General features: G+C 41.4%; 1 protein-coding gene across 1 annotated transcript in view; it reads left to right on the top strand.

Moving 5' to 3' along the window:
• Window positions 1-7,175: 7,175 nt before the first annotated feature.
• T265_00078 (hypothetical protein) overlaps window positions 7,176-17,451 on the top strand; it is a gene marked incomplete at both ends in the record, with an annotated part of 42,885 nt that continues 32,609 nt past the window's right edge. The window contains 2 exons of the mRNA XM_009163735.1: window positions 7,176-7,211; window positions 7,291-7,475. Coding sequence (XP_009161999.1) covers window positions 7,361-7,475 — 115 coding nt within the window. The remainder of the gene's footprint in view (window positions 7,212-7,290; window positions 7,476-17,451) is intronic.

Raw genomic sequence — 17,451 nt, 5'->3', positions numbered from 1 at the left:
AACAACTTATCCGTTCCATGGGAGCCATAAGAAGAAGAACAGAATACTTTAATATTGGAGGCACATGAAGCTCTCCGAAAATCAGTAAACAAGTTGCATCGGCTTCAAAATGCCTGTTTGAAAATTTCTAACAAACGAATTACTATGTGGAGCTTTTGGTTTCCACCGAAATCCAGTAGACACACAACGCGATTTCCACAGCTTCTTAAAATAGAAGTCCATGAAGCTCAAAATCAGTAAACAAGTTGCATCGGCTTCAAAATGCCTGTTTGAAAATTTCTAACAAACGAATTACTATGTGGAGCTTTTGGTTTCCACCGAAATCCAGTAGACACACAACGCGATTTCCACAGCTTCTTAAAATAGAAGTCAGCTGAAATTTTCTTTCAATTATCCAGAAAATATTGGGTAGTCCAGTGTTAGCTGTACACCACCTCGACCTTATCAGCCACAAATGGCCACTCGCAACAATCAGAAGGCAATAAATACGCTTTCCTCCCTGAAATTTAGTGGACCATTCGGTAAATCACAAATTCACATGCGCCTGGCTGATTCAGCTCGGCAAAAGACTTCCAATTGAAGGTGTTTATAGGACGTTTTGGCCTATTTTCCCGAAACTCATAATCGCCACCTGTTCGTGCACTACTCGCAAGCGAGCCACTCAACTGGAGTGGATGCTGCGGCATCGCAGAGAAGTCCGGCACATTCACCACAACCACCCTTGGACTTAACCAAGCCTTAAGCTTCCTGATTCTATGGGCTCATTATGGGTGCATGTGTATCCGTTTGATAGCACACGATTAAGAGGATTTTACTAGCTTATTCGATGAGCAGTGCAGCACAGTATCTGAAACTTACTCTGTCATCAGGACTTCACTAATTTGTTACCTCTGGTAGGTAAACATAGTTCAATCAACTGAGAAATGTTTGGGACCGATTCGGTAGTCATCGTTTCCGAGAGATTCGGTACACAGTCAGTGGATTTATAAACGGTAACCATAGTTCACATGAAAGGCAACAAGCACAGTTCATCTGGAATTCAGTTGTCTTCCCTTAAAAACCAAGCTAGCTTGCAGAAGAGTATGTTGCTGGAGGCGTTTCTAACTTGGATTCAAGCAGAAAATAAGATTGACTGAAACTTCATGAAGTGCACTCACTTACTGATCCCCAATGTGAGTGAATTCAGTTGTGAGCTGTCGAATAGTTCCCATCAACCGTCAAAAAAGTACGAAGTCACTTTTTACTTAGCTCAATTTGATGTTTTACAACTCAGTATTCCGCATAATGACTATGCACACACAAATCACCTCTCGATCGATAAATGCCTTTTGACCACTTTGGCTGATTGACCACCATGTCACTCATACTTTGTGCTGATTCCTGTAAATTTCCAAATAGATGTCATTTTCTCCCCATTCCACGTAGTACCTCATTGAACCGTCCGTGGGGTAGTAGGTTATCAAATTTATTTCATGTTGATACTGCCGCTACAGGTTGATGGAGTGTAAGCAGGAGTTAGGTTCGCACCGTTTGATTCTCCTCACATATTGTTGAATGAATGAGTGTTTAAGCCTTCTTCATCATACTGACGAAATACATTCGCATTCATCCTAGACTGGAGCTAACTGAAAAAATTTTGTGAGATTGCAGAACCTGGCTGACGTGGCAGAGAGGTTTTCAGAGTTCATTAATGGAAAAGTTGACTTCCTTTTTACACCACTGACAATAAAAAAGACCACAATAGCATTGTGGTCTTGTTTCAATCGATTTATGTCACATTTTTGCAGTTAAAAGTTTCTCCAGTACGCCGTCCATTCATAGTTTGTGCCCAACGCCAGAATTCACCTGCATTTGTGATAGACCTTTCAAGGTGAAATATAAAACCGAATGCATTAAATTCCTTACCAATCTATCTTACTAATGTATCCAACTATAACGAACGCCTTGGTTGGTCCTAGCCAGTTCGTTCATATTATTGAATGGGTTTGCATCTCGCTGATAAAAATGTCAAGGGTAACTGGTCCACATACTGGTGTAATGGTGACACTACTGATGGGGAGGCATGCGAGTAGTATGTTTTGTTCCTAGAGTTTCGCTTTGCGTCTCTTGAAAAGGGGAGATCTGTTTCGGGATTTGTGGAGTCGCCTTGTAGCACTTGCTTGGATTTGAGCAATGAATGATTGGAGTCGATGGGTATCCAGGAAAGTTCAAGAAGACGCGTCCAGGAGAAGATGGATGTCCAGTTTTCGTAAATAAGATTCAAATGAGAATTTTGCTTCCCTGTCCAATAGCCCGTGACCGGTCAGTTGACATTTTCTAATAAATAACTCCGCAGTGAAGGCCTTCTACCCTTCACTAGTAGCCGTGCTAATTCTTCTGTACAAATGAAAAATAAAAGTCGGAATTGCATTGGAGTACATGAGGTCAGGTGTGACAGCTACGGTATATCATGCCCCTAAACTACATTTTCCAGTCTCTGACGGCTACCTTAGAAAGATTTTTCGCAAAAACGGATGCAAAGCTTATCTCAGAGTAGTTGATACGATTTTTTTTCGCGTCCATTTTAAACGGCGGCATCTAATAACTGTTTCTTCGTCTTCCATTCTTCACTCTTGTGTAGTTGGTTGCATTAAACAGAGAAAAGGGAGAGCAAAGCAGTATATAGCGGAGGCACCCTAAGTTTGGACTTTTCTAAATTAATCCGAATTTTGATCTGGAGCGGACTGCTCAACTTACTACTATCGGTTGCTCCGGCTTCTTTCACATGCCCGCATCATTCAGCAGGTCTAAGTGCCTCAAATCAATTTCGTTAAGTGTTACATATGGGTCGACCAGTCCAAACTGTTCCTAGATGACGGCTGGCTGAAATCCCGTAGAGTTGTCCAATTAAATTAGCTTGATCACTGGACGCCTAAGCATAGTTGTCATTACAAAGGGTTTGCTTTCATCTGGATTTAATGATGCGTGTAAACCGGATGTTGATCCAATGAAATAAGATCCTGGGGCAAACAAGCAGATACCTGTTGACAGTCATTAACCAGCCGAAGCATGATGGCAGTTCAACGAACACTATCAGCACATTAAATACCGAGGGACTAACACAATATGCAGTCCTCTTTTTGTCCCAGTTCAACGCCGCAACCTCCCATAATATAATAAATGCCGGGAGCATTTACGTATTCGCAAGCAATAGTTTTGATATAGCAAAGGGGATCACACTGCTCACACGGTTTTTTAGGAGGCATTGCCGAGCTCACAGAGAGCAATATTCTCGGAGCAATTTACAGACAAGCATTAAAAGATGCAAACGGTTCGAAAAAATCGTTTACAGGATGTGGAGTGAAGTTCCAAGCAAAAATGGGGGCGCAAACTGAGAGAGAGATGTGCGATGTTCAACGCTCTTGAAGCGCTATATATCGGGGACAAAGTGTCTATCAAGCGCGGTCAGGTACGAAAGAGACTGACAAAAAGAATATTCAGCTCCATTCATCTAGCGTAAAGTTGTTGTGCTTTTGTATAGAGTCCGAAGTGGTGAACTAAACGCAGCTTACTGACTGTGGTCCCAGAAAGCCCCAGTACAACAACAGTGTTGTGGATGTGTGGAAAGCAGACACCACGCACCTCATATACTAGCATCATCAGCATTAAAAGCAGTTGGGTGGAGAGAGCAATAGAGCACTAATCTGTTTCTTCTTATTCCGCAAAATAATTCCGCACCCGCCCGAGACAAGGGTTCCTTCTATTCACCTGACCAGCGATCAGGTCAAACTCAGTAGAAGTTCAAACTAGTTGCTTCCATCTCCTGAAAATGCAACGTATGCAAGATGCCGAAGAAGTTTTCCGGATTTCTTTCCAACTTGACTCCAGCAAACGTAGCGAATATCATTGGTGATCAGGCAGAATTGCAGAACATGCGTCATACTCTTCCGTTGGCCAAAATTTCCACGACAGAATAGCTCCCGGCAAACACGATCAGGCCGAGATTCTGTTAGTACTATCTTAAGCATGTAGCACCAGAGGCGAAAAACGCAGAGAAACATCTCAGGATGCGAACGTTTCAAAAACACAAGTGATCGATTTAAGAGTGATCGGACTGCGTGCCACGAAAACTAAGGATTTTGCCCAGCCCAACATTAAAGGCCTTCTTTCCTTTGGTGTGCGCACTTTAGACCCGGAATGGAAGAACTAGATCTCCAACAGTCATGCTAAATAAAGAATTACCATCCACTTGCGTTATATCCGGTATTGTGTCGACAGAAGCTTCGCAATATATGATAGCCGCTTCATCCAAATTTCTGTTTTCAGGCTGTGTATTCTGACGTCATTCTGGCACTATCTTCTGGCGTGGATTCTACCAGCGAGGTGGTCTTTTTGTAGAAATAGCCAGCAACAAGTCGCTCGTCTGTCCAACGTTTTAACCATTCCACATTTGTTTTTCTGGATCTTTATCAGTTTTCTGGCTTCAGCGTGGTGTACTTTGTTTCCTCGTGCATCTGCTTTCACACACTGCAGATTCTTTTCTTCTTTAAGCGGAAATGAGAACTCAAATGAGTTACCACGCTGGCCGAATAAGAGTAACTGACAACTTCCTAGATGAAGAGAGAGACTTAGGCTGATGCCACGCCTTTCCTTATAGATGACGATGGTTCTCTATTTTTTGTACTGTTCATGATACTAACTTCTGTCAACTCAGTCTGAGTAGTCTCACGCAACTTTCTAACACGAGTTCGACTCTTTACACACAGAAGCTAATCATCAAAGGAAATAAAACCGTCAACTAATTTGTCATAGGGTTGAAAAACCCATTGCATTCTCAATTATTCCAGATCTCAATTCATCACCATTCTGAAGACTTCTTGGGCAGTGGATATCTATGTTTTATTCCTGCAACAGTAAACCTTTGAGGAGTAAAGAAGCGCTATTAAATTCCCACATAACTGTGCAATATGTCCCAATAGGATTGGCGGTGCTCCAAAAGCCTCAGCTGATCCGAAAATTGTGTCTTGGGTTGTCTTATCCAAAGCCATCCAGTTGTTGACAGCTCTTTTCACTGAACAGTGGTGCACCAAAGCGTGTAAAAACAAGGTCACTTCCGAATAACCATCAGGGTGAGGAGGGTGAAGTAATTTTACCACCAGTATCGTTTACTTGAGCCGTTTGTGTCAGTGGTTTCCGGGTGGCACTATTAAATGTAAAAAGATACGTAAACAAGTAGAGGGATTACATGAAAAGTGAGTAACGATCCGAGGAAATCATTACTACCACTGCCTACTATTGATTGTAACACATTTGACTCACCCAAATGTACGTCAACTTGCTTGAATAAATACGGACCATTATTAGGGGGAATCGACTAGGGCATGAATAAACTCATCCAAAGCTTGAAATGATACAATGAGACTTTCGTCAGTGAAAAATATTTCAGTAAGAACGGCTTTAACGGATACGTGTATAATTGGTATAAGGTCTGAAGCAAATTGCAACTCCTTAGCCGTCAAGCTTGAGGTCTTGTAATGGATTACGGTTTGGAGTCTGCAGATGAAAAACTAAACTATCCAAAGAAGGCAGAAAGCCAATCAAAAGTCACAACTTTGACAAATTTGTCCTCATTTTGCCCAATGAAACCAAACGAAATCAGCAACTTTTCTAGTAAAAATGCAGAAATACAAACTTGTCACCTGAACAGACGGTAGGTGTGTTTTCTTGACACTAAGGCTTCGGATTGTTCCGTTCAAAGTTCAGATTTAAAACTTGCCGAAAACGACAGTGTGCAATTATTAGTCTGGTTTATATGACACATTATGTCCGCCATACAATATGTGAACAGCACCAAGAATATAGGATTATATATATATGCGTATCAATATATAAGATGGTGGCCGGAAAGTTGTTATCATCAGTGACCTAGGTCGGTGTTAAGACCATTCCGCCTAATAACTGCACATTATCTGCTAAAAACAAATCTGAATGGATGGCATTCAAAGGTAGTTATGTTTACTAAACAAAAGGATAACATAATCCCTCAAATAACACTGCGTAAACTGCTCGAGGCAGATAAAGACTCCACGAAAAAAACAACTTAAAAAGACCTGTTCCATTATGAAGAAGACTACTCACAAGGCTGTTAAAAGCACTTTGATATCCCAAGACCAGTTTTGCCCTTCTTGGGGCTCATCAGATAGAATCAGATCCTGGATTCCCATAAGCTCTATGTCCCATTCAAACCCAAATTATAAAATATTATTGAAATTCACTCATATGCATACCAACCTGGTTTTTACGAAAGACTCACCCGAATCATAACTAATACATAATATTCAATTCAAAAAAGGAATATGGACCACCCAAGTGGCAGACATCTCTTTAGTTCAGTATTAACTTTCAGCAACGTTACAGTCCAAACTGCCGAGACATGTATCGAACTCACGTTCCCACGCACCTGCGATATCTTCTAGTACGCTGAGGAGCAAACTAATCGCCAAGTTCGACGAACAATCACACCAGTAGGGCTCAAATTTATTTTCCATGTCAGCGTTGTGTGCCTTGATCACCTAGCTGTGATTAGAAAGTAAACTTAACAAACCTGATTTTTTTTCGAAAACTGCGCAGAGTGGCTACCAAGGAAATCCGCAAAGCATTATTTTCGTTTAGCATCCACCTCTAAACTATTTCAACTAGTGCTGGAAACTATCGATCGGCAGTGATTGCCAGATTCTGGAATCTAATCTTGCGATGTACAGTTAACCTTTTCCTGAATGTCGCTCTAAGTAGGCAAGCTGGATTAGCGCAAATAGAAATCGATGTTTGTTTGGCTTGCCAGACGGCACAACGAATCGATAAGCCGGTACACCAGACGCACTCGTTCAGAGACATCGTGAATTTCCACGAATCATCTTGTGAGTTAGCACCGGCAGGGAACACATAGAGGGTGTATGGGGTGTGTCCACTTGTCTGCCCAATGAATCGTTGTCTCTCGTTTTTGCGTGCCTGTACAGAAGGATCGAAAATGGGACAGGACAATATCCAGGGTTGGTCCCTTGGCTGGAATTAGTTCCCAAAAGGTATCCCGACATGCAAACAAAAACTAAGATGCCGCTTGAAACCAATCCAATCACCCCCTTGACGGTCATGACGACGAACATGGCTTGTTACCGTCGGATGCCTCAACTGAACTGCAAAGACGTCTTTCCAATCGATTCAGTTCTGGAATAGTAAGTTGTGCGCATCTACGTGTGCTGAATTAATTGTTACGTGGGCGCCATTTACTGCTTATAATGGGTCCCATTTTAGGCCAGCTTACCGCTTCAAAAGGTTTGAAATTGGATCAGTCAAGTCCATATGTCACTGTGACCAGATATCCATGCCCCGTTTTGACTCGGAAATGAGTTGCCGCGCAGCTTTCAAGCAGTGGTGCCTGATCCTTCCTCTATTTGCATTCTGTCTCGTTTTACTCAGTTCTGTCAATACTGTAAATGGTAAGTCCACTCTGGACTTGCGTTTTCTTTCTGTTTATTTCGTTGTGGAGAGATAACTTTCTATTACGAGCGCTCCCCTAATCGGTCGAAGTCCTAGTGATAATGTAATATAATAGAATAAAATAATATATTGAATAAAAGTTATTGCAAGGATTGAATGCTGAGTAAACAAGCAAAACTTCTGATGGTTGTGGCCGGTTAAATGCCGACTGATATGATATATCACTGAAGTTTGGACCAAGGGAACTTAAATCATTATTCCCGTTCATTGAACTTCTGTACTAGTGAGCTAGACTAGGTAAGCGCTTTTCAAGTAAACGGGTTGTTTTTCAATTCAGTTTCCTGTTTTGAGTCTAATGAATCAGTATGTCGGGCACTTTGGAATCCAACAAAATTTTACATTCGGAGAAACTGTCAAGAAACCGGGTCCCCGATACAACAATCTCGATGTAAGGGCAAACTGTTTATCATTGGGATTTTTTTCCGGGAACAACAAACTCATCTTGTATTGAATAATGCAATAGGAATAGACTATTTTTCAGCGGATAGTAGTATTTAACACAATGGACATTTTTTGGAGACCTGCAATATATCTTCCTCGGCTTATTTCCCGAATCAAGTAGGTCGCTCTCAGAAACCGGATGAGGTTTACTAGGCTTCAAAGTAGCCTTCAGCGGAAATACACTCGTTTGCACACCAATTTGATTTTGCTGGAGGCTCACCTGGAATCCAGCTAAATCCCTGGTGTATTACGTCTATACATTCATCGGGATATCTCGAATACCGTACCAACTGAAATATGAGGCGGCCTGGTGCAGTACACTTAGTTGCTTAAGAACATCATAAATGATAGATTCTTTCACTTGGTTTCCAGGTTGGTCTCCCAAACCTGGTTTTTACATGAGCGCATTTCGCTAATTTCGTACAATTTGGGCTAACGTACAACATATTGTTGACGGAAACTCGGAGACTGCGCCTACCTGATGAGCCCCGAAAAGGGCGAAACCGGTTGTGGATTGTCGAAGAATTTTCAGCAGCCTCATGAGTAGGATGTTAAGTCTTCAGCAGTTTCTACCAGCCATGTGAAATGAATTTAGTCGCCAAATCAGGACCTGATTGTTTTTGCAATCCTCCGTACAAATAAATGTTAATCACTGTTGCCTAAGCACGTGTTACTCCTCGGCATGTTGCGCAACCAACGAAGAACTTTGTCAGTGGTATCTGCAGGAAATACCTTGGTATTAGTTATCAAAGTTGAACAACAGTCATTTTCAAATTAAACGATATCACATGAAATGTTAAATAATCGGATTCAGTCTTGAATGCATATTCTTTCAGTCCGATGCAAACAAGCTGGGCCAAATGAGTTCCTGCATTAGTCTGAAGTGACTGACAATAAAGCCAGCCATCGATTAAGCGAGGACGATCCTATCCACTGGAAGGCGTCTGATGTAAGTGATGGACAGTGGGACTAAACTTCACGGAGATTTGTTGTCCATTTGCTAATGTTCAGCACAAGGTTTGCCGACTGCTATCATTTCTGCGCATTCCCGGAGCAACAAAAGACTTACAAGTGCTGTCCTTTTGTTGGTTCATGGATCAGAGATTGTTTCAAAGTGTTGTAAAGTGATTCAAACTTAGCAAAGTACACTCACTTAGCAAACCAATTTGGTTTTGCGAGAGACTCACATGGAATCCAGCTGAATCTCTCGTTTATGATGTTTCCAGGCAACTGAATGTGCTGCACCGGGCCGCCTCATATTTCAGTTGGTATGGTATTCGAGATATCGCTATAAATGTATAAACGTAATACACGAGGGATTCAGCTGGGTTCCAGGTGAGTCTCTCGCAAAACCAAATTAGTTTGAAAATGAGTGTATTTCGCTAATTTCGTGCAATTTGGTTTCAAGTAGAACATAAGGTTGACGGAAACTCGGGGACTGCGCCCACCTGATGGGCCCCAAAAAGGGCCAAACCGGTCGTGGGCTGTCGACGAATTTTCAGCAACCTTATGAGTTGTTATACAATCTTGTTCTTCCTCATTCTTGCAATATTAGTTGCTTTAAGATAGCACTTGTATGACCGATGCCGGCAGCACGTAAAAGCAGCTTTGAAACAGAATATGAGCATACCGTTACATAAAAGGTTCATTAAACAGCAGGTTTACGTAGTTCAGAACTTGTCAAGTTCTAGCCAAAACCTCATACAAAAATAACTCAAAAGTTCGGTATCAATACACGAGCACCGGCAGTTGAGCAGTATGCTTTTCTCTGATTTTAAATGTATGATGTTCTGAGTTTTGCTGACTTTCCAATGTCTATGAAATTGGTTCTTCACGTTGGTACTTCTCATACAACCAGTGAGGACCCACAACATTAAAGGCCACTAAGTGTCTAATGTTTGAATTTCGACCTCTTTCTTCAAATGTTGAAAGCCAAAACAACGTCCGCGTAGTAAAATCAGTTCTCAAATACACGGATTTCTTTGAAGAAACCTGCTCGGTCACATCTAGTTAGCAGTTCAAACTGACTGGAATCGCTTTTCACCGAAAAAGACGAACCTCTCTTTTGCCTGCGTTGGAATTTCTAGAAAAGACCATACTAAATTAAATTCCTTAAAGCAGCAACAGTCAAAATATAAAATATTTCGCCTTGTTTTGAGCCACTTCGCAGTTACTACTTTCCTAAAGATAGCAGATAACAAAAAACAAACACCTACTTAGCTTTACAAGCTTTTTTTAACACTGTGATTTAGTTTCGTTGAAAGTACACTACCGTTTTCACTTAACAAATCCCATCTGAGGATTTAATCTATGCAACAACCGTCGTACCTAGTTATCGGAAACGCATTCCGCTTCTCCGAAAAAAGCATGTGAAATATTTAATTATGGAATGGTGCAGCCTTGATCAAACCATTATGATTTTCGTCATTATTAGCGTTAAAATAATTGCTGTATTTTTCAGAACCTTGTACAACCACGACTGTTTTACAAGCGGATCCTTTCTCCGTACATAAGAAAATCTGTGATAAGGATATAAGTGACCGCGTTCAACACAACTGACCAGCATTCACTTTTTAGCAGCTGAGTATTTCACTAAAGGTTTCTTAACAAAGACCTTTAAAATTTTCTCTACCATTTTTCAAAAGCCTCACTTATCATCCTGGACCTACCTATTGCCGAATGAAGAACCAATGAGTCCCCATTGCTCTCTGATGCTGCACTCAAACGTATAAACTCTATCATTGTGGTATAAGCATGCCACAACATCTCTATGTCTTAATCTTTGCTGCTATAAGCGACCTGCGTTTAAAGCTGCATCAGTAACTACAGGAAAATGGTGTATGGAAATCATATACATAGATAATTCTAGGAAAACATAACCAGGGTGGTTCAGCATATCTGAATGTTTGCAGTCTGAAACAAAATTGAAGCTATAAAGTCATAAACTCGGGTTCGCCAATAATAGTTCCTCTCCTTTCTGTGACAGTCTGTCTATGTAACTACGTCCAAGCACTCGGCAGATTATTAGGACGAAGGACAGCGTCTTTTACGCAGCTCTGCAACAGATACCTTGAACTGTTCCTGGGGGCAAACTTTTTTAGACATGCCCGCTTCATCTAAGGACAAAAGCAGGACAAAATCTATTTTTCTACAGATGTGCGTTAACTACTGTCTGGATAGGGTCATACTACTTCCCTACTCAGGGTACTATAACTGATAATACAATGACGTATGCAAGTATATTGAACTGTTTTAAGTTACCAATGAAAAGTAAATGGTGACCGGCAAACGGAAGGCCGTTTCAGTAAACTTCAGACGAAACTAGAACGCCACAAATATTTAGACTTGTTAAGGCCAAGTTACACTTCAGTGGGCAGTACACTGGTTCGTCACTCAGTGATTTGGGAAAAATGGTCCCTCCTAAGAAGGGGATTTCTCTTCCAAGAGTGAGGACGAGAAAATGCCCACTTTAATGGAACAACAAAAGGTTCCTCGATCCAAAGGTTTCTTGCTTGAAGAATTTTATTGTCTTCTTTCATTTTAAAGTATTTTATCTTAATCTGAAATCGTGTGAAGTTGAACTCCCTCTCAATAGAAAATTAACGTGGGAGCCTGCACTTGCCTCGACTTTCGAAAGAGCTCATTAACTGAAAAAGTACTGTCTCGTTTACTGTGTTCTTGAAGTCGGTTTGCTTTTATGATATCTGCTGCCTGATTCTTCCATGAGCTGTTAACGATCCGTCTCCTGGTTCCGAAAGAACGGTTTCCCTTTCGTAAGAGATCAATCGAAATGATAACTAAGATTAGTATCGAGTGAGAACTGATCATTTCCGTAAATGGCTTTAGAGGTTAAATCAAGCTAAACTTCCCCAGAAGAAATTAATTTTATCATTCCAATGTAGTAAACTGTGGGCCTCCAGAAGATAATCCTCTCAGCCCCCGAGAATTTAAGAAAAATCTCCATATTTGTGAAGCACAACGACGCCTTCGGAAGAACAGCCTGTGTAAGAATTCAGTTCTCAGGGAAACTACTGCATTTGGTGGTAGAAGGCTCAATTTTTCATTTACGTTTTTTAAACATTAGTCCCATTCTGGAGTAGCAGTCTTTAAAGGTGAGTCTGGTTTTCCTAGTAATGTTAAAGTTATAAGTTGGTTAGTTTTCCAAAGTTGAGGATCATTCTCGGTTTGGTAACTTGTCTCCGGAGCTGGAACTGTGTGCTATGTGAAAGAAAATGAGGTTTGCGTTCCTCTGGGCACTTACAAAACGAGAACATTACTGCCATTCATTCGCCAGATAGGTATGTGATACTTGAACAATAGAAAAATCAATTGGCGAATTATCGTTCGGGCCTCTGTTCCCAGAAAGATCTGTGTCCCCAGGACACTTCGGGTTGTCGGAAAATGGTGGGTAGATCAAACAGCTGATAGTTCCATGCCAGGTCATATGTGGCCGAACTGAAGCGGTCTCAGCTGAGAGTTTATCTCTTTTCTGGAAGCCCATTCGGGACAATGGCGCTTTTCTCCATCGTTACTTTTGCTCTCGTAAAGTGAACGCCAAATCTGCAAATGGCAGATGTAGTGCGGACCAAGCATCCACCACTCACTTCTGATATTGGGAAAGCAGATACTTTAACTCACTGCACAAAATGGTAGCTGAAGGGTTTGCAGTATCTCACTTCCTTGAAAGTGGAGATTTACGGAGAAATTGAGGCAGACGATTTCTCTACTTCTTCCGACTCAAAAATATCAAGGGTGTATTACGCAATTCAGTCCAATGTTAGGCCGTAAATATCATAATGGCTGAGCGCAACTCAATAAGGGCCGGTATTGCGGACCGGACAATCTCGGCTGCCATCAGGAAACTGCGATATCAGCCTACGAACCGGTCCATACACAGTGAGAAACTACTAAGCGTGCAACTTCTGTGAGCTGGAAAAGTTTGCACGATCACAGTGATCAATTGGCTTTGAAACTACTCTGATCAGTCAAGGAAACAGTATGGAATTTTCTGTTTACAGGAAGCCACAAACTATTCATGTCACTTTCCCTTTGTTTTGAACTTCGGCGTTCAAATATTAGTTGTGATAGGGAGATTTGTCCAAAACACGTGCTGAATGCTGTTGGCGAGTGGAGACAAGCGGAAAACGAATAACGAGCACTTTACCCATTGATAAAAATGTCACGTTGAATACAACATGAGGAGGATTTGTCTATACAAACATCTAACACGATTCTCCGTCTTTCTGCTTGCGACTATATACCAGATCCATGCTTGCCAGCAGGACACCTCGATTTTATTCAGTTTGCGTTCTCGCTACTCCATTACTCAAGTAGTTAGTTTTCCACAAAATTAATATTTGTAAAACGCCATTGTTAAAAGGTTGTCTTCATTAGCACATGCCGGTGACCAGTGTAGCTTTAGTTTTAATAGCTGACTCCGGTTCCGAAAACCCGTCGTCGACCAATGAAAGAAGCATAATTCAAAAATCGTCTAGGATCACTCAGCCTACTAAAAGCCCGCTCACAGTAAACTTCATGTACCTAATTTTGATGTATGGGGATGGGATGAATTTTCCAAATTTAAGGGATTTGACCTTTCGGTAGATCTGGTACAGCATTACAAGTGATTGTGTCCATGCATATAGCAAAGTTTCATGAGAACTTCAACTTTTCTTCGTGGCTTGCCGAAGCCCGAATTAACCACAGATTCACACCGTAGCAGCGTGAATTAATCAATATAGGCACAAAAATAGCGAATGCAACTAGTTCCTCACTTTGCCGTACACTTATTCAACTGCTCGTTCGTGGTTAAAGAAAGGAAGTCCTTACCAACTAAGACGTGGAGAACAGATAAAGCCATATGGTCATTATTGCATATGGTACTCGTGATCATCGTAACGATTGGGCTTTTGACAGCAATTCGCTTATTCGCCCATAGGTCCCATTCATCAAGATTTACATCACAATTACCCGCTCCCACGAAGGCTAGCAAAGTCGCAAAGCCCTTAGGATTGTCATAATCTTCCCATAGTTGTCCTGTACTTCAACCACGGTCTACCGGTGTAACGGTGGTACTACTGATGTGGAGGCATGCGGGTAGTATGGGTTGTTCTTGTAAATTCGCTTTGCGTCTCTTGAAAAGAGAGATATGTTGCAGAATTTGTGAAGTCACTTTGCAGCATTTGCTTGAATTTGAGCAATGGATGATTGGAGTCAATGAATATCCAGGAAAGTTCAAGAAGACGCGTTCAGGGGAGGATGGATGTCTAGTTTTTGTAAATAAGGTGCAAATGATAGTTCTGCTTCTCTGTCCAATGGTCTGTAACTGGTCAGTTGGCATTTTCTAATAAATGACTCCGCAGCAAAGGCCTTCTTCCTTTCATTGGTAATTCCATGTCCGAAGAAAAGTGCAAACAGGGGCATAAAATTGTTCTCTATGAGTAGAACGAATGCATTAGATGGTTATCCAAAACCTTGTCAGTCTGATCTTAATAACGCTTTCAAACTTCGCTTATTACAGCGCTGATGGTCTGCGCGCAGACCTGCGAGGCTAAGCAGTTAATACAACACAGTGGTGTTGGTCTCACACACAAAATTGCTATAACTATCACCTTTTAACTTTATTGTGATCGCAAATTAGGTATGTCTTGTCCTCGAAATTCTGCCATCAAGACGCCCTACTCTGACTCGAATGCGAAAAAGCTATGGGTCTAAAATTTAGGTACATGGTACTCCCGTCACTGTGTAGTACATGATTCGGTTAACGGGAACGTTTGAAAAAAAATGAAGTCTATCAAAATCATTCTTCTGTCATCTCTATTGAATGGCAAAAGCCATTTCTCAAGGCCAAAAGAGTGGGTGCAAAACCGGTAGTCAGTAGCAAGTCAGTAGATTACAGAAACTCAGCTGCAAGAGAACAAGAAACAAAACCGCATGAAGAGCAAGGAAGAGAAAGTTGGTCTGAAACAAACCGATTTGCCCGTTTGGTTTGGAAATGTTGCTTGAACAAGGTCTTAAGTCCATTCTTCTCGAACAAGTGATCCGTTTTGTTGCGATGATCTGATCATTTTCGTTGTTTGGTAATCGGACATGCAGTCGCTTTACTTACCAACATTCAGATGCACTGGGAAAGTCACCCGCCGGCATTCATAAGGAGGCACTCTTATCATCCGTGCAGTGTAAAACTTGACGGAATTAGTTGAGAAGTAGGAACTGACGGTTAAAACCACAGGAAATTCACGTTTGAAACTAAGGATGCAGAAACCATGGCCATTTTTTCGTGGTCATTTTCCTCTGTCTTACATTCCTTCCATAAGACAAAGCAAAGCGGGACAAAATTCCTGTCTACTAAAGGGAAACATAACTCACCGTGTTTGTTATTCGGTACTCAGAAAACGAATCCATTAGATCTTTTTTCGATAGACACCTGCCACCTGTTAGTTATGTATCCCCTATGTCTGATGAATGACATACTAGCGCTGCCCTCTATGCTATGGAGTTCGAGTGCTCCCGATGGTAGTTCAGCCTGGCTCTATCTCTCTTCCTCTCTCTTGCTCTCTCTTCATATATATATATGACTAGCGCTGCTATGCTATGGAGTTCGAGTGCTCCCGATGGTAGTTCAGCCTGGCTCTATCTCTCTTCCTCTCTCTTGCTCTCTCTTCATTCATATATATGAATTCCTCTCTTAGTAATACGCACTTTATTGACCGTATTCAGCTTCTCACTCCAAAACTGCCGTGAAACGCTACAAACGTGTGTTTTAGAATACGAAAGTTTAATAGTTATGATTATACTGTCAATAGCTACTTGGGTGGTATGTGTTTTTATTGATTTTATTGTGAAAGGGATACTCGCCCAAGCGGATGCTTGACGGTAAGTCCTCAATAATGTTGTTTCTTTAGGAAATTTACCAGAAGCGGCCAGTATTGTCAGCTTGAATAAACTAGAAAACTCTGTGCTCGACTGACAGTGACTGACACTTTTTCAAAAAGTAGTGACCACTTTGTGAAGTAATTTATTGTGTTGCGCCAATGAATTGCATCCAGCACTAAACGGTTCGGTTATTTTTAACTCGTTTCTTTGTCCACCACGTATAGTCGAGGAAAACTCGAGAGCAAATGTTGCGACAACGTCTAAGGGCCATCACAACTCATACTGATCAGTATTCGGCTGAATAAGAGTGAATTGTCAAACCGCAGGCTGTGTGACTCGTTACGGTAAATATCGGCATACCAAGGCATTACTTTTTGGATTGAAATCGTTGGAGAGGAGAAGTTCCGAACCGGATGATTTCGCCTTTATTTTCAAGCATTCTAATATGACAGTTGAAAAGATTGGAGGACAGGAATCGCACATACATGGCAGTGTAGAGACTATAGAGGAGTAAAAGTGGGTCCAAGTTATGGAAGGGTGAAAAGCGCTGTCACATGAAAAAGGAAGGTTTTAGCAGTCAGGCATGAGAACTATATGTTTCCCCATGGGATAGCTCCTGAAAAAAGGCAACAATGCCAGATGAAAAGGGGCATGTGCCAATCTGATAAAAGTACAATGAACTCCAGTGAGTTGTTACGACAAATGATGAGGGAATGTTTTCAGTCCCAAGCACGTTCCGAAATCACAAACAGCTCCAGGTATATTTTTGTAATGCGTTACTAGTAAGTTTGCTAAAATCTCCTCAACAGCCCACGACCGCTTGCACCCTTCTTGGGGCTCATCAGGTAGGCACACTCCCCGAATTTCCGTCAATCTTATGTTCTACTTGAAACCAAATTTCATGAAATTGGCGAAACACATTCATTTGCAAACTAATTTGGTTTTTCGAGAGACTCATATATATGTATCGCGATATCTCGAATATCGTAGCCACTGGAACATGAGGCGGCCTGGTGCAGCACATTCAGTTACCTGGAAACACCAAAACCGAGAGATTCAGCTGGGTTCCAGGTGAGTCTCTCGAAAAACCAAATTAATTTGCAAATGAGTGTATTTCGCCAGCTCCAGATATAATTCCTTTGTGGTTGGTTCATGGATGTTCCTCAAAAAATGAGTCACTGTTTTAGAGTATGTTTTCGTTTTGTGTCAGGAGGTAAATAGCATGTTTTGGGCTGTATAACTGACTCTGCATAATGATTCATCCGGCACCGATTAGTTCTGTGAAGCTAAGGTATCTTGTTATGCTAGTACATAACGCGAGCTGTTTCGCCAAGCGAACTACAAAATCTCCTTACCAATGCATGACGATCGAATTCACTGGCTTTCCGAAACGTCGCTAGATAATATGTATCGTGCCATCTTCTTAGACTAAACATAGGGTGGCACTCGAAGCCTAGATCTTTGTCAGTCAAAGGAATTGCGTAAAAACATGAAATGCTGTGCATACATTATTAAATACATGTTGTAAGTAAACCAAAACCATGGATCTCGAAAATATTAGGCCTTGAGGATGGCGAATTTTGCCCACTTAGAAATTCA

Source organism: Opisthorchis viverrini, assembly GCF_000715545.1.
Source record: "Opisthorchis viverrini unplaced genomic scaffold opera_v5_1, whole genome shotgun sequence".
Classification (NCBI taxonomy): Eukaryota; Metazoa; Platyhelminthes; class Trematoda; order Opisthorchiida; family Opisthorchiidae; genus Opisthorchis; species Opisthorchis viverrini.
The sequence above is the reverse complement of the archived record's forward strand: the minus strand, read 5'-3'. Positions and strand labels throughout refer to the sequence as shown.